The 24,419-nt window shown below is 40.2% G+C and overlaps 1 protein-coding gene across 3 annotated transcripts in view; it reads left to right on the top strand.

Annotated features, from left to right (window-relative positions):
* Window positions 1-6,083: 6,083 nt before the first annotated feature.
* Window positions 6,084-24,419, top strand: part of ARHGAP28 (Rho GTPase activating protein 28) — a 76,098-nt gene continuing 57,762 nt past the window's right edge. The window contains exons 1-2 of one of the 3 annotated variants that reach the window (XM_075084716.1): window positions 6,084-6,276; window positions 6,368-6,673. In XM_075084716.1, coding sequence (XP_074940817.1) covers window positions 6,543-6,673 — 131 coding nt within the window. In that variant the 5' untranslated portion in view covers window positions 6,084-6,276; window positions 6,368-6,542. Of the gene's footprint in view, window positions 6,674-19,063; window positions 19,173-24,419 lie in introns of those variants that run through there. The other 2 variants (XM_075084715.1, XM_075084718.1) reach the window with 2 other exon arrangements.

The following is a 24,419-nucleotide window of genomic DNA, read 5'->3' as shown; positions in this document are numbered from 1 at the left end:
TTGTTAAAATATACCCCTTTTCTCTAACTGGGAAGGAGAACTTGAGGTTTCTCCTCATGGGTGCAGATGTGGGAAAATGAGTTAATAGTGCTATCAAACTCTGTAATTTTAAAAACCACAGCTCTTGATTTTAAAAGGAGTAGAATGCAATCAATACAAGATAGCTGATATTGACATATGTCTCATTATGTGCCTGATAAACATCAGTGGTTCATGTTAACACCTCTCTGCTTTACTTCATCAATTTTTACACATACCCCTCAGAACATAGCTCAAAGTCTGGTTCAATTAAGAGAGCAGTGCTCTGGTGACTGTCTCGCTTGGTACAACTTTCCAATACACCAGCAGAGCTGTGGTCCACTGTTGCTCACCGGGAAACAGACTCAGTTGCGAAATGGCACAACGAAAGAAATTATTGGCATTGTTACAGGGAAATACCGACTGCACCTTACATAAAGGCTTCCCTAGAAATGGAGTTGTTTACAGGTTAAAAACATTACAAAAATGCTGAATGTGAAATTGCTTATGACTGTAACAAGAAAGGGGCTACAATCTTTTTCTTAATAATCTTCCCTGCAGATATTCTACTAAAGTGACAGCGTAAGGGCAAAGGTAGATGCATAAATCATTGCCACCCTCAGAAAACCGCATTTTGCTGTTCATAGCTTTTAAAAAAAGGAATACCTTTCTTAAATGTTAAAACAGTGGCTAAAAAGGGAGGCGGGGTTATGTGTGTATGTACACATATCCTAAGCAAATATCTTTGTATGTATATACACATATACATACAGCTGCTTAAGTATTTTACTAGCCCCTGGAAAAGAGTAGTTCTTGAAATGTTACTGTTATAAAGCTCTGGTGGCTTTTTATACAAGAAACTATCTTCCTATATTTTTTTTTCATTACAACCCTAACTGTATGATATGGACTATATAAATTTTTTAAAATATACATATATATAGTTTTAAGATGAGGACTCATTTTCCCTGTACCAAATGCAAATGTTCAACCTGATTCTGCTGTTTCAGAGGCATCAGGATAGATACACATGTACCGAAAATGCTCATCCCTGTCTGTCCCTTACCATTTTCCCCCTCCCATGCTGCAGAGACCAATTCCCATTTTCAGCTGGTGCTTACAGAAACATTTCAGAGAAGCACCCAGCCACTCCCAGTGGGACTTTTCCGAATGACCACATTACCACTCCTTCATGTAATTTTAACTTACTGCCTTAGAACAAAAAAAAAACAGACCGCAGAATTCAGCTGTGGATGTCAGCTGTCCCAGCTGAAGTGGTTAGATCAACACGTCATGAAGGAGCATGAACCTAATGGATGAATGAAAGGATATGAGCTTTTTCTTAAAGTAAACCTCCAGAAAGCCCTATTGTGGCAGACAGGTTAAGGAAGTTTCCTTTTCTGTACATAATTAACACAGGAATAATATGTGGGTAGTCTAACCTGGGCTAAGGAGGACTAACTTTTGAATTCCTAGAAAATAAATGAGGGTCATTGCTAAGCTAGACAAAGTTGCCTAAAGATCTTTTATGCTTTTGTGTTTATTTTAAGACAAAAGAAACCACAGTAAATCACTCAATAAAAAGACCATGTTAAAGTTCACCAAAGTATGATGTATATTTCAGTTGCACTTTGGACTGAAATACATGAGGTTTTATTTTAAAAAGATTAATATTTTGTTTTGTACACTAATTAAAAAACTTTTAAACTGCCAATTGCCACAATACCTGATTTCTATTTTCTTTGCCTAAGTATCCTTGATACTTGTTTGTAAAGGACAAGCAACAGTGTCCTCAATGTTGTTTTTAATCTTAGTTTAAAAAGATGAAGAAAGCAGAAGAACAAAGATTTTCCTTTAATTTGGGGGGAGGGTTTTACTTATGAATTTTTCAATGTTCTAAAAGCAGTGGGTGTGTTTTGATGCTACTGATGAATCTCACCCATTCATTCACATTCCAGCTACCCACACAAAGCCACGCAAACACCTCACCTTTATAGTGGAAAAAAAAAGACTGTAATCCTTCCGGTGTCACAGAAATAGAAAGCACAGATGCTAAATCAAGCATTAGAAACCATCCTTTATAATGCATATAATTCTTTTAAAGGAAATAGACCTCAAGCCACAGTGACAATTTTCCTGACACAAGAGTGAGCCCCTTCTCACAGCCTTTTTTCACAGGAGGAATTGGTACGGAGCAGCAGAAGAGTCACACACCACTGTTGGTGACTTTCATGCGACTTTGTAGTGCTCCTCATTTTCAGTGTCCACGTGTTTTTTGCCCACACCAACTCTTTGGTGTGGTGAGTCCTTCGCCTCCCACCCCTCAAACAGCTTTCCATCCAAATGACAAATTAAAAACAAGTAAGAGGTGTCTGGGTTTCTTCCCAAAGCATGGAGAAATACTGTGGTTCTGGGTTTGGTTTCTTTCACACAGATAGATACAAAATTTATTGCATGCTACTGCCTGTACAAGAGGGATGAGGAAATTTAGGCGCAGTGCTAGGGTGATATTTTTCTGTGTTTTCCTCCACTCTATTTCCTTTGATTTAAACAGTGAAAAATGCTGTGTTTTACACAGCTTCCTTTTAAAACTTAATCTAACTCAGGTTCACATAAAACTGATCCAAAATTAACTTCAAAGTTCTGCAAATTCTGTCCAACTTTGTCCTGGCTAATTTAAGCTGGAATCGAGCAATGAAACTCAATATCCAGAGATTTTTGTGTGATTTGTAGCTCAAAGGGGAATTTTGTGCTTTCTGGGGCTGTGTGGGTCTACTTTTACGATATAATGGTGCATGCGCCCACCATCTCAGGACAAGAACCCCTAGCTGACAAACCCCATTCCTCTAAGTGACAGCCCCCATTGGACTTAACCAGAAAAGGCTGTTTAAAATCTGTGTGAAAAATGTATTAGTTCCTTTCTAAGCAATAGACACTAAATCTGCCATACAGAAGTTGTCCATAATTCGACTGCCACAATGATTACTTATTAATATTATGTAAATATATATTAATACTATTAGCAGCAATGAAATTTCTTTTTCATCTCAGTTAACATTAACTAGTGACTTTCTGTGTGTTTGTACTTCTTGTATGTGGCTATCACAGGTATTCTTCAGCAGAAGTGCTGACAGACTCATCATACAACTAGATTGCCACTGATTTAGTTTTCTGAAAAAATATGTTAATAAAAGTTTTTCGTTCCTCGTTCTCAAAGTCTGGGCCCACCGATCCATATATAAACAACTTTTTTGCCAAATTTGTGTAAGTGCAAAGCACTGCTTTTGGCACAAGCACAATGTAAAATTCAAAAACAAGATCCTTGCCTACCAAACCTGAAGCAGCGGCTCACAGGTTCACTGGCTACAGACTTCTCACAGATTCTTCTCTTGTTATAACTTCACTTTACTGTTTGCCACCGAAAACATCCTTACAATATTCTTCCTCACCGAACTGGCATTTCCAGTATATTTGAAAGGTCTACGGAGCTATTAACTAACTGAAGAAACAATTGGAAGTGTCTTGGTCCTTAGTGCTCCACAAGCTAGTATTGAAGGGGATCCTGTAGAAACACAAGCATGTCAGATTAAAATATTTTCCTACCTGCTTCTTTAGGAACCAGGAGAATAAATTCTCCTTTAACTGACAGAATTACTCAGATAGATAGAACTGAAGGTGGAACCTGGCCCATGTTGCCTTGTACACTCTTCTTATGGCTGTATTACTAGTCCAGTTAAACCTTTGTTTAATGGCTGATGTGTATTTCTAGTTGATTCAGCATCGTTTTTAGTTTTCACTAATATACAGATGTCTAACCCCAAGAACCATTACATATCTAAACATTTTTAGCTCTCAGTTTGATATATGTATTTTGGCTGATTAATTTTCAAAATATCTATTTGTACTTGTGCCAAACAGACTGCCATTTCCATACAAGCCTCCAGTTTATGTACCAGCACTTTATAAATCTCCAAATAAAATCTTCCATGTTTATATTTCTTAGAGAGAAAATCCCATTTAATAAGCATGGGCCTCTTTTCTTTACACGCATTTTACTATTGAGAGGGTGACTGTATTCTTTCCTAAGTCATATTGGTGTTCAACTTTTTTTTATGATGGGAAGAGAGGAAATAAAAATAATACTAAAAATACATGGCATTTCTACTATGGGCTTTATCTACACATAGCCTAAAGCACATAACCATCATTCTGTTGTCTATTGGTACTGGAGAAAGCCTAGTGCTATGATGCTCAGAAGGGGAGAAAAAAATACTTTCCTGGAGTTGCAGCCAATACTTTGCCTGCAGCCTGACCTCCTAAAGGGCATCTACTCCATTTTTGGTGGTGTTTTGTGCCTTCCACATCGTGTGCTTCTTCACGTGTTTGGTTTCTGTAAATTAATTGTGAAGAATGCTTTTAAATGGCATCAGCAGATATTTTATAGCTTATTTGTATAAATTTTTAGCTCTCAGTTTCGTATGTATATTTTAGCTGATTAATTTCCAAAATATCTATTTGCACTTGTGTCAAATATAAATATACATTTATAATTTACTCCCCCTTATCAGAGCAGTGGGGTACCCACCTTCTGGTCCAGAAAAAGGAATATAAAGCCAGGGTAGGAAGAGAAAATAATACATTGGCAGCACCATCCCTGGCCATCCTGCAGCCAGACGTCATCCTGGCATTCAGTCAGTGCTCCGCAGAGCTGGGATATGAGAGCCATGACAGCATCTAAGCCAATTTTTCAGATTCTATCCTTCTCCTGAATACCCCATAATTACAGAGCACAATATGGTTTCACTGGTTATTGCATTCACCCTGATCCTCACTGGATCTGGATCCTCACTGGGTATAGTCCTGATGCCCTGGGCAGTAGGCAAATTTTCCAGAGTTAGCTTAGACCCTTCTCCTTCATTTCTAACACCTGTACATGGCTGCACAATGGCTCCCAGAGGACTTCCACACTGCCATGAAAGCAATCATGATTTAATCCTGTGCTACCTGGCTTTAAAATCCAGGACAAATTAACAGCATAGAGCAAGCCTAGAGGCTGTGCATGTTCAAATATTTATGCTTCCTGGGTGAGTCTTGCAAGAGGTGTTGCCAAGTGTACTGTTATCAGTGTCCTATGCTGGTTAATTTAAAATTAACTTGGGCACTGCCTACATGAGTAACAGCAACATACTTGACTGAAATGGTCCTGCCCCTCCAGGCAGGATATGGAGCTCAGGGGGAAGGTGGACATGAGACTAATCATATTTGTGCCCTTCAAAACCTGAGTTACTTTGTCAGCAGAAGAGATCAACGGTGTGATTTAGGCAGCCCTGTAGCAGTGCTAGTGAGAGCACCTCCATTCCAGGGGGATGTGAAAGAGGGGCCTGACAGGTATTTTGCACAATACCTGCACTGGGGGTGCTACCCACAGCTCTGGCAAAGGTGCACAGAACCTGATGCTTCACTCACGTGCTCACAAGGAGCTCAGAGAGCTGTGGCTTGTAGAGTAAAACTGGGGACATCCTTCTCATGACTTCATAGGCAGGACAATAGTTTTCAGGAATAGGCGTTTATCAGAAACTTTTCTTTTCAAAAAAAACCCAAACACTGAAGAAGCGAGAAAGGAAAATAAAGGGCTGTGTGAGTTTTCTCGTTTTGTCTACAGAGATTTCTCTGGGTATTACTCCAGAGTTGGACTCCAATATTTTTGGATGCTGGTTTCCTTTTGAGAGAAAAACATTCAATTAGCATACAAAGATCAAGTGTAAACATGAAAAAATATCAAACACCTCAGAGTGTATTTATTTATAGGTTTGCTCCAGATGAACGCATACTATTGTAAAAATAATGCACTAATTTCCCAGTGTCCTTCTCATTCTATAGACACTTGGATCAAGCAAAACGAAAGCTTAATCTGTTTCCAGGAGAAAGCAAGTGCAGGCCCCTGCCACAGAAATGATCCAACATGTAGGAAATCAAGGTTCCTGCCCCTTGATTATTTAAACAGAGCAGAGCCTACTTGGTTTCTGAATCTCTCGTGTAAACAGCTTAAATGTCACTCCTCGCTCTGCCAAGCCACGTTTTGTGTTTGAGTAGTGATCTCCGCTAGTCCTTCTGCTTAATCGGCAAATAATTTCACTTAGTTGAGCCTATTTCAGGAGCAGGACACGTATTAAGAAATTGATTCTTAAAAAGAAACAAAAAGACAGGAAGCAAGAAGTTTTCCAGGCGGTCGCTCAGTGCCATGCAGGATTATCTCAGGTTTCTAGTTTCCTAGGAACGTAGTAACTTCCCCGTGGGTTGTTTTGTGGGCGGTGTTTTTGAATATATGCTAATTCAGCTTTCCTGACAGGGAGAGGAGCCGTGTCTCAGTTACACAGCAATCCTGACAGCCAACGGTGGCAAGAGGCTGCTACGGAGCCAGGCCATGCACTCACGTTCGTGACAAGACCGCTCGCCCTCCCGTTGGGGCCCGTCAGCACACCCCCGGTCGCCTTTGGCACAGGCAGCGGGGCCGACATGTGCCTATGACCATGGAGATGAAGGACTCGGGCAGTGTGGTTCTGACAGCTTACCATCCCCACAGCCCCGCCAGGATCCCGGGCATGGAGCAGAGCTTTGTGCAGGACATCACCTCCAGCCACTCACCCACCAGCAGGTAAAGCCTGAGGGATGGGGATCGGTGCCGTGCCCTGATGTCTCACCTGGGTCAGTCGTGGTTTTTGTGACTGTATGTCAGCCTGAGAGTGTTACCTGAACACTCAGCCACTTCACGAGCACTTTGCTCTTGCATGTTTCTTGTCTCACAAACTGGGGAAGTGATTCAGCCCAGTGCTGCTGGTCAGGATTGGGAGGGGGAAACACGAGTGCTTATTTTAAATCTTGTAAGTCAACAGATCAGGCCAGTTTCCTGCCCAAGATCCTCAACAAGACAATCCCCAGGAAAAAAAAAAAAAAAACAAACACGTGAATCACGCTTCTGCTCAGGTCGTTTATGGAAAGTGAGAAGGCTGGAGTGACTGAGTCTGGCACTTAGAAAGTTGATTCTGGCTTTGGTTTAGAGGATTATTTAATACCTTCCCCATTCCCCCATCAGGTCAGGACCAGCCCTTGCTTTTTTGTGAAACTGCAGTTGCTGCTTTGCACACCCACATATACAAAATGGGATATTGCATCGTTAAAGACTTAGTCTAAATAAGAAAATTCCTTTGGGTTGCAGGAAACTAAGCATTGTCTTAATTAATGCAGTCGTGTGTATGTTTACTTCCCCGCTCTGTAAGAATGCATGTATCTGCACAGTTCAAAAATAACAGTTTGGGCAATTTTATTGTTTTACAAAATCTGACCTTTCTTCTAAACATACATGCCTGGGTTTTGCAATTTTCTCCAAAAGAAGTGATATGAAAGTTCATGCTGTAAAAAGTTGAAGAAAGTAGGAAATGCTATTCTGTGGCTTGACTGAAAAACAGAGAACTGAAGCCTGAGGAAACAGTGGATGTCATTATCCCCAGGAATTAAGTCTGTGTCTTCCCTTAATAAAAATAATTATATTTACTTCAGATTGTTTATTTATAGGCCAATAGCTATTTTGTTTTCAATGTCATTATTTAGGTTAGCTGCATCTTCCTGTTCTTTGTGTATTTCCCTGGCTGTCTCATAAAGATAACTCCTTTGTTCTGTTAAACTTGAGAGCAGTACCAAAATACACAGTTTCATGTTAAGAAAAGAAACACAGTCTGGGCTTTTAGGCACAGTAAGAATGGCATTTGCTACTCAAAACAGAGAGCAGTGGTTTGGCATTGGGTTACTGGGGAGCATGTAATTTCTTCCCCAAGAAAGAATGTTAAACTCAACCTCCCTTTAAGTCTGTAAGCAACGGAAATGTGGTGTTTTGCTATTTTCCTTGTAGGTGTGCTAATCGTTTTAAAATGCTCTTGAAACTTAAGCTCAGGGTGTATGAGGGTTTAAATCACATATGTATCACCTAAGAAAAGCAGAAGTGCAAACTGCAGTTCCTGAAAGAAAAAAAGAAAAGAGGATCCTGTCATTTTGATGAGGAACATATTTTGGAAGCTCCTGCCATGAGGCAAAGCCATGTGTCTCTCTGTATGTCTGTGTGTCCATAAGATATTGGTGCTGTCTCCCCTTTCTTGTCCTCCACTTCCTGCAGCTGTCTAATAGCAATAGCCAAATTCTGCCATATGGGCAGTCAGTGACCATCTGAGTTTCCAAAGCCTGTTCAAGAGAGGGATTTTATTAACCCAGCATGCAGTCCTCTGGAATGCAGAATCCGTGAAGGCAAATGCACTGAGCGTTTTAGCAAATGGTAAAATAGGCTATGGCTTAATCCCTACTTCATCTTCTAAGGACTTTTCCTTGGACTGCATTTTCTGTATAGTTTCCTGTGCCGCCACCCTAATGCAAGAAGCTTTACTATAGACTCTGTCCAGTGTTCCTTGATCCTTACGGCAGCCACCTGCACTACGGCATGCAAACTCCTCAAGTCTCCAGGAGAATGATACAAAAAAGTGTGCAAAGAACAGAGGTGTTTCCTATTTTTTGTTCAAAATGAAAGTAGTTGGGACCCAGAGCCTAACTTTCCTCTGAATTCAGTTGGTTTTTGTTAGATGTAGCTGTAATGAAGTCCATACTTCAGATATATGTCTGTGAGAACAGAATCAGTCTTGGACATTAGCCTTCAATTTGATAAACTGCTGACCAGTTCTTTCTCATCTTAGGAATCAAGATCTTTCATTTTCCTTCCTGTGCCCAAAACATTTCTCTTGCTTTAGAGTGATGCTCCCTTGATGTCAGAAGAACAGCTCCACTCACCAGACCCAGGCTTGGATGTGAGTGTCTCCCAGCTGTTTTCTCTTGCAAACACTTTCACTTTGGGAACCTTCTAAGCAGAGGTTTCTCACAGAAAGGGGAAGCTAATGCAACCTCAGTCGACATTAAACTGCTCTGCTTCCCCCTATTTAAGAAGACACTGATAAAAAAGAAGGAAAGATTTAAGTAGCCGTCATGAATCTCTAAAAAAATAAGTAATCTTAAACACTCTTGCCCGTCCAAGTACACAGCTGAGAAGCCCATGGACACCAAAGTTTAGACCATTAAAGTAACTTAGATGCATCAGACCACTTGGATTCACCCCCATCTACAACGCTTGAAGGGCCAATCAGGGAGGCATCCTGTGTGCAAGTCTGAAACACACTGGAGCATTAACGTCAGCACGAAGTATAGCAGCCACAAGTATTTTCCTTCATAAATCCAGTGGGAATATCCCCTATGTTAGGGGTTATTAGCTGGTGGGCTGCAAGGGGGGCAGGAGAAGATGTGCCTCAGCTGCTTCGAATACAAGATGCATCAGTGTGCAATGAAGGATGGTAAATTCATAGGTGTAATGATAATGAAGGGGAGAGAGGGATGAAAGTTTGAGTACATAGTGATGCCCTCACCGATCTGCAAAGGAGAATTCTAGCTTCCAAATTTACTGTTGGAGGACATTAATAAAAAGGTTAAGAAGAGGGACCACAAATTCCAGCCATTCTCCAGAACAAGGGAGCATCAGGGGAACTAAAGAGAGCTATACTTAAATATCTCCTCCTCAGCTAGCTATATCATTCACTTCTATCTTTCTCTTTTTGTTCCATCGTGCAGACGTATTTACTTAACCAGTTCTACACATGGGGTGAGCTCTGAAAACTGCACTGTTGAGTTTGCTAGGGGTCTAGGAGTATTCTCTAGCCAAATCTTCCTTTAATTCCATTAAAGCAGCTAGCAAGTTCATTTTTCATTTTTCTCATGGGACATTCAGGACCCTTCACTTTGCTTGTAACCTGCTTTGCATGATTGAAATTGTTGATAACATTTATATTATTCATATCTTTTTTTACATATTGCTTTTGAGAACAAGGTGTTGGAGAGATCTGTTTTCTTTGTTCGGCAGTCAGACTAACTCTATGGCATATGAGTATAGTGGGGAAGGTTCCTGTGCTTGTGGCATCCCCCTCAGGTTTTTTTAATACCATTTATTAGAACTCAGATGTTGCAAGTACTAGTACCAAACACCCCGGAATATCACATTATCTCTTTCAATACAGATACTGTCTCAGTGCAAAGGTGAAAGTGCTAATTTATGTTATGTAATGGTCAACTTTTCCATGCTCACTTCAGAGAATGAAGGGCTTTGTAGTTGTGCACAAATACTGCTCCTGGATTATATGGAAGAAAAGTGGGACCACGGCCATACGTCTTCCTCACATCTCCCTTTGTCCTGCTAGGAGAAGCTAGGAGGAGTTATTCCTGTGCTCAGAGGAAACAGGCATGACCTCTATGCCAAATGGCCAGTGAGCTTTCTAAGGTAATTATGCAATTAGGGGACTACAAAGCATTCCTAAGTGAGTCATGCTCAAGCTTTCCTTGACTCAAGCATGAGAGTTAGTGAGTTCCTCAGACCATTTGTTACCAGCATATCTACCAGCAAAGAACTCATCCTGCACTGCAAATCACAGATATTTCTACTGCAATGAATGCTTTACGATTATATGTGCACGAGATAAGAATCAGAGGAAAGAAAAGGCACGTTCACAAGCTTTGTTCCTGCAGAATGGGTTTAGAGCAGCTTTTAAAGGGCACATCAAGCTTTTTATACATGGAATAAACATCTTTATAATCAACATTAATGCAAAGAGCAACACCTATTCTACCAAAGCTTGCTACGAAGGTAAAGGACAAAGTGGATTTCAGCACCACTGAACAACACAGCCAAGAACCTTCTTAGCTGCTCTGCTAGTCAACAGCAAGTCCAACACTTCCAGTTGTTTCAGGGAAATGCCTTTCCAATCCTTTCACATTCAGCATGTCTCCCTCCTCCTACTGTCAGGGGATGACTTTCAGGCTGGAATCACTAAACTGTAGAGTCAAAAAGAACAGGAATAATTTCTGAAGATTCCATGTTGCCTTGAGTTGTCTGCTGGTAGCTTCCAGGATGCCTGCTCTTCAAGTCTAATATTGCGGATTCAGGGCCAATAGTAAAGACATTACACTGTACAAGCATGGCACCAGATTCTTTTGCAATATTCACCCCCCCTTACAAGCCCCAAGATACTACAGAGATATGTCAGGGTGAGGTGAAGTGTCCTGAAATAATGACTGTGTCCCTGGAGGAAGAGCTTTTTTGTACCAAAATTTGCCTTGTGAGAAGAGCTGCACTATGAGCAGTTCGGATTTTATCCCAACAGAAGCAGATTTTATCACACTGAAGTAAGGTCTGTATGCCCCGAGGCTGGGTGATCTGGATTTAATTTCTGTCAGCACTGATTGAGCAGCTCCCCTGCTCAGTTGTATACAAATGATGTCAAGAATGCCTTCTAAGTGATGCAGGATAAACAACCTTAAATATTTTGGATATTTATCTCACTCTACCATAAACTTCCCCAGAAGAAAAAAATAAAAAGCTGGCTCCTTTTCCACAGTAAATCTTGACCTGACTTGGGCCTCTTGCAGTAACTTGGACTCAAAAACTCTGAAATTAAAATTTTAGCATATACTAAAAGTGGTAAAAAAATCCCCACAAACAGCAGTCTAGGAAAAAACTGTATTGGCACAGGTTGGGCAAAAAAATACATCTTGTGGAAAAATACTTTTTGTAATTCCTAGCAGCTTTCTAAAATATTATTTTAAAGTATATTTTTAATAGATACTAAGAATGATGATTCTTAACAATATACTTACCGGGAGGATGCATATAAATAAGTCAGACAATAGTAGACATGCTTTTCCTGTAGGTTTTAGAAATACCTACAGAATGTCCTCTGGGAGCCTCACTGAGGAATGTAGTATTTATAGCCAGTTCGTCATGTTATGGTTGAAACTAGAGTTGGCTTCTCTGGTTTCTTTTTAGTTTGGTGCTCCTGCTGCTCTCCCTGGTACCTCCATATGTAGAGCTGATGGAAAACATCTGGCACTGTCCCTTTGATCATTTTGTTTCGTTGAGCATTTAGCCAGCTGTCCCATTCATTTTTAACTAAGTCACTTATCTCTGATTACACAGGGGTTGGAGCTGCCCTCAAAAAAAAAAAAACATAAGACCTGAAAGCCCTGCATACCCTACACAGACACCTTCAGTTTGCATCTGGCAGACTGACAGCACTGGCATAACAAACCGCCAGGAATCAAGAACCATAAAGTGTGATTTTTGCACAGGAGATCAAAATAATTCAGTGTAGATGTTTGGAAAATGTGCGGTGGTAAGAACTGCAAGACACAACTATGGAACACTAGTAAAAGTCCTAGCTAGAACAGTATCTGAAAAGGATCTGGTTAGCACTGTACAAACATAGAATCACATCCTGAAATAGTGCGGAATATCCATAGCAAACAATTAAGTTAACATCCTGGATTTTGGCTAACCACAGTACTGGCAAGCACTTGGCCCACAGCAGTGCTTTGCTCCAGCTGGCCAGGCAGCACAGCAGTGTAAGGCTAGCAGGCAGCATGCCCGCCATTAGGGTGGGACCATGTTCCGTGCAGCCTTCAGGTACCACCATGGTGGGTGCTTTAAAAGAGCACAGGAGGGAAACTGGGAGAAGAGTGTCACGGCCCAACCTGGTGACTGAAGCCAGGCATCCTATATGGCATTTTAGCCCCTTCATCTGCCTCCTTCTTTCTCTCTCAGCGGAAACAGGCCCCATAGTGGTCATCCAAGTCCTGTTGTATATGCTAAGGGCTCAGAAGAGGAAGATAAAAAGAGAATGCAAGGGGGCGGGAGGAAGAGAGGAACAAAGGAGGACAGGAGAGGGACCACCTTCACAGGTATTATAACCTCATTCTCCTTCTTGTGTGCAAATAAAAATGGGAATGAGAAAACAAATGTCGCCCAAAGGACGTTGTGTGGTGGGGCCATTTACAGCTGACCCCCAAGTCCCACCAGACACATGCGGCTATGGATTTTGGAATGGCATTTAAGTGGTGATTTTAAAGTCAAAAGCTGAAATGGTTTAAAAGACAGGTTGTTTTAAAAAGAGCCAATATTATCTGAAAGGCTGTTTTAGAAGAGGTCACCAGAAGTGCTTGAGTTGACGTCCCTTGTAATTAATGCAAGGGAAAGACTGATGCTGTGTGAGGGATCCCTTGTCTCTGTAATGCGTTTTTCCCCCTGCCTGTATCTGTTAACTTTCCAGACACTGCCAGAGTCTCAGAGGAGAGTGGAACAAGCACTGGAGCAGGGATCCTATTATCAGCTTGTTTGTTTGAAGACAGTTATGTTTTCTTATTTAGGATGCTATGTGTAATACTTGGCTACTGTAAGCCTGTGGGGTTTTCAGATGTGCAAAATCATCCAGTTTAGGACAGACCTATGCTGCATGTTTAGACAGAAGAAGACTGAACAAAGGAGAGACAGAGATATCTCTTACTAAGTGTTGCAATTATTGAATTTCCACCTGAGGACTATATAAACCTTTTATAATATCTATTTGTGCAGAAGTTGCACTGAGCGTACAATGAGCAAAATAATGACGATAGGCCTTTTTTCTGGAGGGTAGAGGAGCCCTACCTATGCAGAGAGACAGAGGGAAGTATATACTGAAAACTTATATTACATGTAGAAGTCCAGCTGGGTTAGTATCATTTACCAGCTGAAAGACAAGTAAAGCAAGAGGCAAGCAAGAGAACTGTGTTTTAAACATCTGTGGGTGAAACCTCAGGACATCAGACATCAGGTGACTCTCACAGTTTGCTACCAGAGATAGAAAAAGCTCTAGAGCTGTAAGTCCTCATATTTTACTACAGCTAATCAGAAAAATACTAACTTCCTAATAGACAGATATGGGCAGGCAATAACAAATTTATACAAGGCCTGAATTTGACTTACTGAGTAGTATGTTCCTCGCTGGCTGCACCCCTGCAGACATCAGAGAGTCTGCAATTACCCAGGCTGTGGGTTAGTCTATGCAAACTCTAGGTATGGCGATGGAGAGCCTCCTCCCCATGAGTTTCTCTTTCTCTGGCTAATAAAAGCTAAGAACAAAATATCATCGAAGCTTATTTTCTGGTCCAGTAATGATCATACCTAGTGGTCAAAAGGGCATCTAAAAGTGAGGATGTCGGATCCTTTTTAAGGTTAACGTTAGTATGAGAGCAAGAACTGGATAGCTGTAGCATTCAATCTAACATGAAATGCGCTATCTTTTTTATATTCTGATTTAATTAAAGGTCAATAATAAATCCTCCAGGAACATCAAGTGGGATATAAGCCTTGTTTATAGACATGGACTGAGTTAATGGATACTTAGGTGTAGTAATGCAGGTTTTACCTCTGAATTCAGTGGTAATGGGATCAAGCCATCAGAACTCAGATCTTTTTGTCAATAACTTTGCTTACAGGGCATGATCTGATTATGCTATCTCTTGTCTCAGCTCAGGCTGACTTCCTATTTAATAGGATTCTTGCAGAATAAGACATCAGTATGAAGTCTTAGATAACTAAAACATAATGGTGACTAGGCCTGTCTTCCTATTGCAATACTCCCCTCCATTATTCAAATATTTTGAAATCTCAATTTGTAAATATTTATCTGGATGTGTCAGAGATTAACTTAAAATCTTTGCTGTAGATACAGTTGAAACATGGAGCAGGGGAGCCTAGGGCATTCTCTGACTATGTTTTGTGGGCTTGGCTGTCCTTGGCCATTTCTGGGCCAGATGGTGCCCATATCATGCATGTGCAAGGAAGTGAAAGGAAATAGTGAGCTTATCCTGATGAACAGAGACAAGGGAAGTCTTTGTACTCAGGCTGCAGCAGGATTTCACATTTAAAGTGCTCACTTTTGGGGAGAGGGTGGGCAGAAGGAAGCAGGAACAGCTGGCCAAGCACAGGAGAGGGATCTTTTTATTATGTGGGAGTTTTTAGCCTCCTGTTGAAACAATCGTGTCCGCCTTGTGGAAGGTCCTTCTTCCACTCAGAGGATGAATTTCCCCATAATCCCCAGTGATCTCCTGCAATCCTTTGATGCTGCCTTGCTTTCTTACTTTCTTCCTTCCTTCTCTCTTTCAATTAGCAAAAGCACTTAAACCACAAGAATTTAAGGATAACATTGGAAATATGAGGTTTCTGGAAGTATTCATTTATTCTTATTTATATGTGTGTGTGTGTACAATATGTACAAGTCCAGGTATGGAGTATGAATCTTAAGGCTACCCATGTGTCATTGGCTATTCACAGATTATATGACAAACATTAGAATTACCTATTGCACAAGTCAAATAGTAACGGGAATCTTTTTCAATCATATGTCTTCAAGCCATCTGTTGCCTCTGACAAAGAGTGGCAATTAAAAATAAGCAAACAATGGAATCTACTCTGTCAGTTTCTGAAAAGCCTTCTCCAACCTACAGGTCCTCCATGTTGTGTATTTAGAAAGCACACCACAGATTTTTGGGAGGGGCATTGACTTTGCAGCTGGTTTGTGTGGTCAAGATGCATTTCATCTTTAATGGACTTAATGGACTCCATCTCTTATGGCTTTTTTTGACTACTCAATCTTTTTTATAAGATTTAGCTAACCCAGGCCTGAAGTTAACTGTGCCACACTCAGCAAGGCTGTAAGACCATGTAAACCAAACCAGCTTGCCTCAGTCTACACTGAACACAAGTAAATCTGCAGTTAATTATGTTATGTGCCAGGCAACAATGAGTCACTGTAGTTTTAAGTAATCGCCTATTTGTACGGGGAGTTTATTGTCATAGGATGTCCTTGGAGGCCCATTTTCTTTTTCCAGATTCAAACATGGGGTATGATATTCATGTGGGTAATGAGGACGTCTATAATAAACAGTGCTATCAAGAACTCTAAAAGATATAATAAGTTGTACTTTTCACAGTTAACCTTCTCCTACTTACAAGGAGACTTACTGAAGCAGGAAGGAGGTGTATTGGGTTTTTATTTAATTTGCAGTCCTTTTTTGCTCTCAGACACCAGACACTGAAATTTGTGTACTATGCGTATGTAAGGCCCAATTGTGATGCTTGTATTCTGACAATTATTGAAAGTCTATCTTACGGGGAAAAAGGAACAAAATACAGCAGTGAAAAAAAAAAAACCAAAAAGTTCAGTCTGACACTATAAGGTTTAACAGCAAGGTGATAAATCCATGGCTTTAGTGAATTTCATGATTACCATGTAACAATTACAACACAGGATATTGGAATATCTTTTCATGGGATGGCAGCAAGCAAATCTGACCCCCCTTTGCCTGTGTCCAGGAGCCGTATAGTGATGTTAGCACAGCATTTTGCCCAAGGCAATAAGCAGGCAGAGTGCTGCACTACCACAGCTATAGGGCTTATTGCCCAGGGGAGCCTGTGTCCAGCCCACTGACACCGCTGTAGGTGGAAACTTGAAGGTTGGAATTCGAAGTGTTTGGACTAATGCTTCAGGACTGATAAGGAAAAAAAAAAGGGTATGTTTTTTCTGAACAGGCCACTCTGCTGATTAATAGGTTAGTCTTCGTATTTTCAGGTCTAGGTGCATGAAGTAAATAGGTATAAAGTTATACTGCATGTTTTTCCAGTATTTTGCAGACCAGAGGGGAATCTTTATCCAACTTACTTGAAACATAACAGAATATCTCATTCATTTGTGCAAATTAGATTCCTACCAGAGCAAAGCGCATGAAAAAGGAATGGTACTTGTGATATTCAGTTAGAAATGCTTATTGACAATACTATGAAGGTATTAATCCTCTGAATCTCTGCGGATTCCAGCAGAAGAGTCAACAGTACTACAGGGATCCAGAAGTGGTCCTGTTGATTAAATTTAAAGATTTTAAATTTTTGTTAGGTTTTTTTCCCCTAACTTAGCTAATCCACGTGAAGTAGAGTTCTGATTTTCCTAGAGAATAGAGCCTAAAATACCTTTTATTTCTTAAACAATAGATAGGCCAGTCAGCATCTGAATATCCATTAGAATCTCTTTTCTAATTAAATCTCGTCAACTGGATCAGCAATATGATGATGTTCAGAGGCTGAATTGAGCCACATTCAAACACTGTAAATAAGGTTCATAACCTTTATTCCTGAGCTGTCAGTTCGGCCTTTGGCTTCTGAATCATTTCATGGCATTGATCCAGGGCTTCAGTTATGCTGAAAAAGACATTGACCACTGCATAAGTGGGTGGAAAAACATCATTCAGCAGTTAGCTGGGTATAGCCGCTGAAAGTATGCCTGTAATTCTGTGAAGGAGATGGTGTTACTAAGAACAGATTGGTTTCTGAGACTGCCTTGAACCCAGCCAGCTGTAGTTAAACCCTCAAAGGCTGACAAAGTGCATTCCTAATTATATCAGTGGAGTGGGCAGCGAGATTAAGTTACCTCCTTTGAGACTATTGATGATGAATTTCCATCACTGGGGTAGTTTTTATATTTCATCCAAACCAACGGGGACCTCAGGCTGTGCAACAAAAGAAATGAACAAACACTGAAATGATATGCATCTGTGGGGTTACCCTAAAGCTTGCAGACAGCCACATCCCATGCATTCACTGGACATAGCAGTGGCAGCATATTTGATAGGCGAAGTTTGAAGATGTCGAATAAATTTAATCTTAGTATTGGATTCATCTTTGAAATTAAGTAAATCAGTTTGCATCAGGTACCAGAAACAGCCAGGAAAATAATAGATAGTGTGAAAAGTTTTTCTGATAACTTTACAGAAAATGCATATTTATGGCCTTGGCCATCTTCACAGAGTCTTAGAATATTTGCTGACATCAATATACTTAAGCAATTGGTATAGTTGAAGATAAGCTCAGTATTAGTTTTCTGTGCTTTTCTGTGATCTGTATTTAGTTAAAAACTTAACATCACTTTTCCATCATTTGTGACAACCTATAAAAGGAATAATGCCCTATACTGTGGTTACAGCAGAACGAATTTAGCATCTTCTGAAGACCACTTGAAAGCAATAAGTAGGTCTCAGGGATAAACAATGAACAACACATACCTATGCACACTGAGAGGAGTGAAGAAGAAGAGGAAACTTTTTAATCTTCAATATCACATTTATATTTGATTAAAAGAATTTGCTCACTCTGCAAAACTGTTGCTGTGTGTTTTATGTTTGGGAGACATAAGGAAAAATCCTGTTTGCTTAAGCTAACATTTCTGCCACCCTTGGCTTTTCTCACATTTAAAACAAGCTACCTAAAGCCAGAGAGATGATACAGTGTTCTGTACATGTCACCTGGAAAATCCTGTTTAGAATTACATGGGGTGATGGGCCAATCAGATAAGTCATGTCTGTAGAGAGGACATGTTTGTTTTAACTGTTGAATTGTGGAGGTTATAGAGAGTTGAACCGTTGGATTACAAATGTAATTGACATCTCACAACATTTAAGGTCAGATCCAAAACTCCTCTTGGCGGCAATAGGCTTTCGGCTTGTCTCTAAAGATCTAGATGTCTCTGCAAACAACTTGATATCCTTGATACGCATTGCAGTGCTTCTTTTTGGTCATTTATTCTATGCACTCCATTCTCTTATTTAAAAACTCTTAAATTCCTCACAGGCATGAATCAGTAATTGAATTTTTCTCTAATTACATTTCTACTGAATCCAGTTTGTGCATTTATTGGACTTTAATAAAAAGCAATAAACTTCAAAAGCTGCTGAACTACACAGGAAAGATAGTTGAGCGGGGCATTTCTGTAATGGTCACTCATGATGGAAAAACTTAGCAAGTTCAATGGGATATTTTTCCTATTAGATTCATCATAGACATTTTTTTGGATTACCCTCAGAGAAATATACTTACGAATGGAAATATTATCACAAGTTAGCACTGGACCCCCAAATCCAAACAAAACAGTGAAGCAACACAGACTTTCCTTCCTATTCTGATTGCATCACTGGAACCGCTGCCTAATAGAGGGATTTTGTTTGAAAAAACTTCCTTCTGTGTTTTTTACAGTGCTGTGTGTCTGCATTCCTGTTCATTTGTATGCTTGATTAGCTGAAATCAAATACAATGATGCAGATCTCCAAGCAGCTATAAAAACTCAAAGTGAGTAATACTAACAGCAAAAAAAATATTCTACGTTGAGATCTTCATGGGAATTGCTGTGCAGAAAGCAAGAGAGCTGACGCAAAATCATGTATGTGTTTTTCCTTCATGTTATTTTGTCATTATATAGCTGCTCAGAAGTTTGCTTTTCAGCAGACTTCAAATAGCCGTGTGGACAGGTAACAAAGGATATGCTCTTTGTGTCTCTGCCTCATCCACAGCAATCATTTGGCTGGCAGCTGGAAAGTGGCTAGATTTTAAGAAACTCTGTAAGTATCAAGCTGTGGGATTTTTTTTTCTTCTACCATGATATTCTCTATGCTTTTGATACTACTTTTGAGTTTTGACTGGTTGTTCTTCTGTGGTTTTGCAATAAGTCCTGCAGATTTTGAGAATGAGGAAGGTATCTTGGTCTTTACAGTTGATGTTGTGCCTTTTAGGGATGAACCACTGAGTTGATTTTGATCATAGACATCAATTTAAATGGATATTAATATAATTCTTAGGTGCTTAAGATAAGAAGATTGGTGGAGATTTATGTCATCCTGTCTGTATCTGCAGAATGTGTAGCTTATGTAAAGATAAAATGAAATAATACAACAATCAATCAGAAACCTAATCAAGGAATCTTCCAATCATTAAGGTATTATTTGTATTTGTCTTGTCATCAAAGAAAACTTGTCTAGTCAGTCTTTGAAAATGAGACACGTTTGACAGCATTAGAAGAGATCTTACTGAGTAGATACACTCTTCCATTACCAAGTAGTGAAGTGAAGGATAGACCAAAACCATGATGAAAATAGATGAAAGATCATGCAAAATTCTTTAGCTGAAGCTTGTTTTAAATGACTCTCAACTTCAAGATTTAGTTTTGATGTGGTGCTTTATTTAAATTACTGATTTAATCATGCACTTGTTGAAATGAAAGCTGCTGAAAAGTTCTGTAATTGCATTATGTGGAAAAGAAAGTTTGTGACCAGAATATTAAATACTGATTGTTGAAATCAAAATAGTTACTCTATATACTCTCTATATATAGAAGTCTAAACAAGTAACAGAAACACAGTGACATCACTAGGCATTTCAATAAAGAAAGTGTAAGAAAACATACGTTCATACTGGATATGATGGGAGAACTTTTTTGAAAGATCAAGTCTGTACATTTCTTTGATGCAACCCTTGAAATGCCTACGGTCAAATTATTTACTACACTGTATTTGAGTTCTGACTATTCTCCTATACAATATGTAAACAGGAAAGTCCTGCTTCCCTGGAAATTATAAGAAAGTATCTTCTTGGTTACCTATGACCTCATGCTATGATCCTATGTTTGCCTAACGAAAATTAAATTAGTTTATTTTGCATGAAGAAACTAACCAGACAATATCTTGAGTGGAAATTATTGACTTATACACTTCTACTGTCTGTACCATGTAAAGTTTTCTGATTTGCTCTATTTCTAAGCACTTTGAACACTTTTTGATGGATGGGCTGGTTTTAACCCTAATGACAAGATTAATAACAAGAGCAGCTCTGTGGCTCCTTTGAATTGCTGTAGTTGCTTAATTTTCATTAGACACAAAATTGATCATAAAGTTCTTAGTAACACTTGCCCTATATTTCCCTCAGTGTTCACTGGGCCTGATTCACACATTATTATTCACATTCTGTTTCATATAGAAATATTCTATACAAAATTTTTTAATTGTATTTTTGTCACAGATGGACACTGCAATTTCTAAGCTTGACTGTGGGATGTACCAGAAGGTGCTCTGGGGTACTCCTGACCCATGTCCCATCTCATTGCCTCAAAGTGTTACAATGAGGCCAGAAAACTTTCCCTGTCAGTTTTCAGAACTGTAGCTCTGCCTATGGCCGACATATAGACAGAAAGTGTAGGAAAAACAAACAAAATAGCTTCCCACAGATTCATGTCCCTCCTGGAGCTGTGACAACTGCATCTATCTGAGATGTTCTGGAGGAAACTTTAGAGGAATAGGCAGTTCACAAATATAAAATGGCTTAGTTTCAGTTTGTTTCTTATTTGATCAAAAGTTATTGTCAAATTCCCACCAAGCCCATAGGTGCTGTCCAGTAGCCAGCCACCTCCAAACTGCTTTCATTCCCTCCTAGTCTATTAGGACTCAGAAACACAAGCAAGTTGTGATGACTTACAATCCACCACACTGATTGTGAACTTTTGTAAATGTCCAGGGGCCTGCTCTTTTTGCATGGGGCAAAAACAAAGTTACTTAACTACGTTTTTACCTATTCCATGGCAGAATAACTCTGAATTATGCCACATCTGCCATCGACTAAGCGTTCACATAACAGCTAATATATCTCGGTTGCCAACCAAGAACTTTTCCAGCAGTAGCAATAACATTATTTGTCTCAGTTCTTAAAATGATATGCATCTGAAACTCTTTCCCCTAGACAAAAAGATCTCTGTAACTACATCTAAGAAAGAAATTCTCTTAGGTGATACATAGATATGGAAACGGGGGCATTGGTGCTTCTTCCTGTCCTTAACACCACTTTCCGAGATAGGAAAAAAACATCTGTTTAATCCATGTATCTCAAAAGTTCTGGGCCATGGGAGGTCAACTGTCAATCTCTTCGATAACAGCACAGCACCAGGCATCCTTACTAAAATGATTATCAAATGAAATTTGATTTATATTGGCCTTTTCACTGGCATTATCATTCATCAGTGCAGGATACACAGCAAAAATAACTTTGAGAAAGAAAGCTCTTTGAGGACATGTGCTAAGTTCATCTAAAATGTCTTTCCAAGGCCAGGAGAAGATTAATGTAGTCATGAAAGCAAAGTCCTGGTGCCTCTGTCAGCTCTATTTCCAGTTGCCCAAATGCTAAAATCATCACAGAAATTTCTTCCTAAGTCTCATTGCACAACCCACATGCATGCACAGCTCCAGCACAAGTGATGGCTGCAGCCTGTGCAAGAGAAATACCCTTAACCCGCCTGGCAGCCAGCTGGCTTGCCCTAATTCAGGCTCTGAGGCTTGGACTTGAGCCTGGGCCACTCTGTCATGAGAGTCAGCAGTGTCAGCAGCACAGAGGCACGCGTCCCACCTTGGCTGCTTGCTGTGCCCTCCCTGCAGGAAAGCAGCTCCAGCTAGGGTGGCTTCCAGTCAGACAGTGTTCAGTTTCAAAAACATCCATGTAAAAGCTGGCATCTGCACAAATCACAGGTCTGAGGAAGTACTGGAGATAGTTGTAGCTATGCTGGAAAGGAAGAAGTGGAAAGCTAGGAGCTTGTTTGAAAAAACAAAGTGGCAACTAGGGTTTTATTCTCTTCCCTCTCCCTCCTGGCAGGTGACCTCAGTGCTGAGCACTACATGAATGCTGAGCACTACATGGCAGCAGTCTTGCTTCAGTTCAGTTTGACCCCAGGTTATGAACAGCCAGAGGGCTGTCTTCTGTTGTTCCTGCTCAGCCATCCTACCTGCTCCCGTACCCATGCCCAAAAAACCCCAAGGCATTGGAATAACCTCTGATGCAGCCGCTGATACTCTCAAATGCAATGAATGGCACACTCACCACATACATTTGGGGAGCACATTAGAGGACAGAGTCAGCGTTTTCCTTCCTTCAGCAGCTTCAAACTCCCAATGGTCCTTGTCTAAGCACTGCTGATTTAAGTTTAGGTTAAAAACAAGCAGCAGTTCTCCCAGCTCTTGCTTTAACTCCATGTTTGTGAAAAGTGTTAAGGGGCAATTTCAGTATATTGCCCTCCTCTCCCAGTGCACGTATGGATTGTTTTATAGAAAAGGCAAAGCAAGAAAGAGGAAAATAAGAGAGAGATATTGAAAAGCAAACCAAAGAGCTTATTAATATGGCAAAGCTAACATAATGCCATCTGGTTTATGTCTGGTCCCCATTTGGAGCTTGATCCTGCTGGGTACTTCGTGCTTAGGTTGTTCCCGATGGCACTCTCCAGAGCAACATAATGTTAAGTGCTTTACTGGATTGTGGCCAATGTGCTGAGCACCTCACAGGAATCTGCCTTTGCTTAATTTTTCTGATTTGTAGAAAAAAATCTCTTTCCTGCTCTGAGCCCTGGCACTTCTGACCAAGATTTTTCCTTCCTCACCCCACCCCAACCCTCATAGTTTTTCCTTTTTTATTTTGAATAGTCAGTGCCAAGCAGGGCTAGGCCACTGGTTGCCCACTGTGGAAACTCTAGTATATGCCACTGGCCTCTAGGGAAACTCCAGGGGACAATATTTTGGCCTGAAATGAGGTCCTACCTGGAGTTATTCAAAATTCCTTTTGCTCAACCTGGTGAAAAAGAAAAACTTCAGAGGAGAAAGGAGAGAAAGTAATAAATTCTCAAGCATTGTCAGTGTATATGCCAAAGGGGCAATGGGCTCTTAAATCAAATCAAAGAAATCCCTAGAAAACCGGGATTTGCAGTGCGTCTGACAGTGTACACTGCATGAAATACTTGAAGTCAATAACTCTAAACACAGCTGTCACCACAAGGTGCACCTTCTCTACACCCAACTTCTATCTCTTTCCAATAACAGTCAATCTTTGCGAAAAGCAGCTGTAAATTACAAATCTGAAGCAAATTTTCAAATTTTATAGCCAGATCTGTAACCAGTCTGAAGACTATAATGAGAAAGGGATGACAAAGCAAGGAGAGACACTTCTTGCTGTCATGGCAAGACTGGTCAAGGTTTTAGTTTCAGGGGCAGGCTGCATAATTCCCCTATCAGCTGATCATTACTCGGTGCTTTAAAATTCCTTGAAGAGTACATGTTCACCATGGTATGGTCTCTCCCATGTTCATTTGTGCGTTAGTACATGAATGTGTGTGTGCAGTGTGCTTTAGTTGCCTGCAGTACATGAGCTGTGCTACCAAAGTGTAGACACCCAGCATTTTAGCCATGTGGAAAACCACACTCCCCAAGAACACCACCCCTCACCTGCCCTCTGCTCACTCTCCATTTACCCCACAACAACATTTTACCAGCATTGCCAACCTCCAGCCATCTTCAAATAGCTGCTATACTCTCCAAGCAGCCTTCCAGAAAGAAAAACAAAAATAAAGGAAATATTTACCTCTTTTCCTAAGTTATAAAATTGGCCTAGGTCCTGAAAAAGACGAAGTATAATCCAGGATCACTGATTAGATTAAAGCCTTGCATGTCTGCACATACGTCCGTACCCTCTGAGGCTAGAAATAATTCTTCACGGGACCAGAGCACCATGCCTTGTAGGACTCAAGACAGCACCTTTAAAATTGCCATGTAATTGAATACAGGAAAGTCTCTGACTTTTTGTTGTTATAGTTATCTTTTTCTTATAC

The sequence above is a fragment of the Phalacrocorax aristotelis genome, chromosome 2 (genome assembly GCF_949628215.1).
Source record: "Phalacrocorax aristotelis chromosome 2, bGulAri2.1, whole genome shotgun sequence".
NCBI classification, from domain to species: Eukaryota; Metazoa; Chordata; class Aves; order Suliformes; family Phalacrocoracidae; genus Phalacrocorax; species Phalacrocorax aristotelis.
The sequence above is the reverse complement of the archived record's forward strand: the minus strand, read 5'-3'. Positions and strand labels throughout refer to the sequence as shown.